Source organism: Primulina eburnea, chromosome 6, assembly GCF_022965805.1.
Source record: "Primulina eburnea isolate SZY01 chromosome 6, ASM2296580v1, whole genome shotgun sequence".
NCBI lineage: Eukaryota > Viridiplantae > Streptophyta > Magnoliopsida > Lamiales > Gesneriaceae > Primulina > Primulina eburnea.
In genome coordinates this window covers 1916082-1918637 of record NC_133106.1, presented here as the reverse complement: position 1 = coordinate 1918637, position 2556 = coordinate 1916082, and the positions used below count along the sequence as shown (strand labels likewise).

Sequence of the window (2556 nt, the reverse complement as noted above, 5' to 3'; positions counted from 1 at the left end):
ATGTCTTTGGAAAATATATAGAAATTGATGTCTATATATTTTATTCTTTGTTTTGAATTTTCTTGGAAGGAAATTGCCATTTACCAGCAACAATATAGTGGCACAATATTTCTTTAAGGACAACATTATTGCGATCAAAACAATATACATTTTGGAACCAAATTTTCTAACAAAATCTGTCCTCAGAGACTTTTCCAGAAGTTTCATTTAACAGAACAAACATTTTGTTTGTGCTAATGAGGCATTTTACTATCGTGCCTCTCTAGGGATAGGTAATGTTGCATGTAACATCCTTGAATATCACTGTCAATCCCTTCTCTTGAAGTTGCCCAACACTTGAGAGGATATTCTTAAGATCAGGTACATAGTATACATCACCAATGACATAGTAAATTTCTTTCAATTTCAATTTGATAACTCCTTTTCCAACAACTATCATGCTGGTGTTGTTACCAAGCTTAAAAGTATGGCAAAAAGTGGTATCCAAGCTTGTAAACATACCTTGATTAGCACACATATGGTTTGAACTACCAGATTCTATGAACCACACATCAATTCTCTTGGTTTCATGTAAGTCCACATAAGCCGTCAATAATAATTCATCTTCCTCTTCTATTTCTGCATAATGTGCCTCCTTGTTCAATTCTGGGCATTCATACTGGAAATGACCAAGTTGTGATATTTATAGCATTTAACAACCGCTTTGTTAAACTATGTCCTTCCTCTTCCTCGACCCCTGCCTCTGGAAGGTGCCATTCCCCTGCCTCTCGACCCAGACCAGTCCTCTACCTTCAGAACTTGATCCTCATCCTCGTTGTTCAACCGTCGAAATTTTTGCTCATGTACCACCAATTAACTTTGTAATTCATCGATGGATATGTTGTCAGTATCTTTGGCTTCCTCGATAGACACCACAAAATAGGTAAACTTCTCAGTGAGGGTCCGTAGAATCTTCTCCACAATTTTCGAGTCGAGCATCTCTTCTCCATTGCTACGCATTTTGTTAGAGACAGTCATGACTCTTGCAAAATACTCAGTGATGTTTCATCTCTTTTCATAGCCAAAACTTCGAATTCTCTTCTGAGAGAGTTGAGAAGAGATTTCTTCACCTTAGGATTGCCTCCAAACTTGAGCTTCATGGAATCCCAAATAATCTTGGATGAACAACGGTCCAAGATTTGTTCAAAGAGTGATCCAAAGCCTGGAAGAGATATTGTTTGACCTTGTGATCATTGATTCTAGCCTCCGCAAGTTGCTTATGCTGAGATTCAGTTAATTGAGCTCCTGGTTTAGGTTCGTTGAACCCTTTCTCCACCAAGATCCATAAATCCTTGGCTCTGAGCAAATTTTCCATCAGATCACTCCAATGATCATAATGACCATCAAAATGAGGAATTGTCGTCAAAGTCTTGTTGTCGCTCATTCTCTCCGTGATCACTCAAAAAAACTACTGCAACAACAGATGAAACAACTTGTTAAGCTCTGATACCAATGGTTGAATATTAAAGACAAATAAAAAACATTTGGCGAAAACAACGATCACCTAGAACATGTCTATAAATAGCCTTATCATGGGAAAACAGAAAATAATAATAAGCAAGCTTAGTAAACAACCAGAAGAGAAAAAAGTGGAAACAAACCTATCCTAACAAGCTACAGAAGAATATTTCTTTTATTTGACTTAATAAACTTAACAGCTCTCTCGTTTACCAGATTTTCCTGCTATTATTTTACTATCTCAATCACATGCATATTAAAATATTTATACTTATCAATTAATTCACACGGTATTTTGCCAAAAAAAATTGTGATAATTAATGTCAAGATATTAAAATATCACTAGAATATCCTCGTGATATGATTTGCCTCACTACATAATTTACTTGGTTTTTAAATTATAGCGAGAAATTTTAGTTTTGTCTGATAATAAAAATTTAGTATATGTTTGTGTCTTCATGACTAATATATATATATATATATATATATATATATATATATATACAGTTTTGTTATCCTGCACGGTGGGTGAGTGACACCTCATATGGATGTGATGGAATATAGAAAAATTGCGCATCCAATGGGTGAGTGACACCTCATAGGTGCTCACGGAGGTGTGCACGGTGGGTGTGCAGGATAACAAAACTATATATATATATACATATATATATATATATATATATATATATATATATATATATATATATATAATATAATGTCATTTAAATTTCAGCTACTAATACATTTTGGCTCGTATTTTATTTATTAATGGAATTTTTACTATTAATATGTAATATATTATCAAACAACTATTTTTTATTAGGAATCCTCGTTTGGAGGTTTCATCAAATTACAAAAATAGTGGTCTCAAAATAAAAAATATTAAAAACAAAAAAAATTAGTTGATTTTAAACAATAATTCAATCAATTTAGATGAAAGGAAAAAACTTATTTAAACATATTTTTTAGTATATGAATATTCAGTATAGAGGAAAAAAATATTTGAAATATATGCAATACGTATAAGCATAAAATTTCTCAAAATTAAGCACGTGTAGT

The 2556-nt window shown here is 32.7% G+C and overlaps 1 protein-coding gene across 1 annotated transcript; it reads right to left on the bottom strand.

Moving 5' to 3' along the window:
• Positions 1–262: 262 nt before the first annotated feature.
• On the bottom strand, positions 263–1423 carry LOC140833677 (uncharacterized). Its single transcript, XM_073198001.1, has 2 exons — positions 1223–1423; positions 263–658 (listed from the first exon to the last, which is right to left on the bottom strand). Exons 1-2 carry the CDS (start codon positions 1421–1423, stop codon positions 263–265), a joined length of 597 nt encoding a protein of 198 aa, XP_073054102.1.
• Between the last annotated feature and the right edge of the window lie 1133 nt (positions 1424–2556).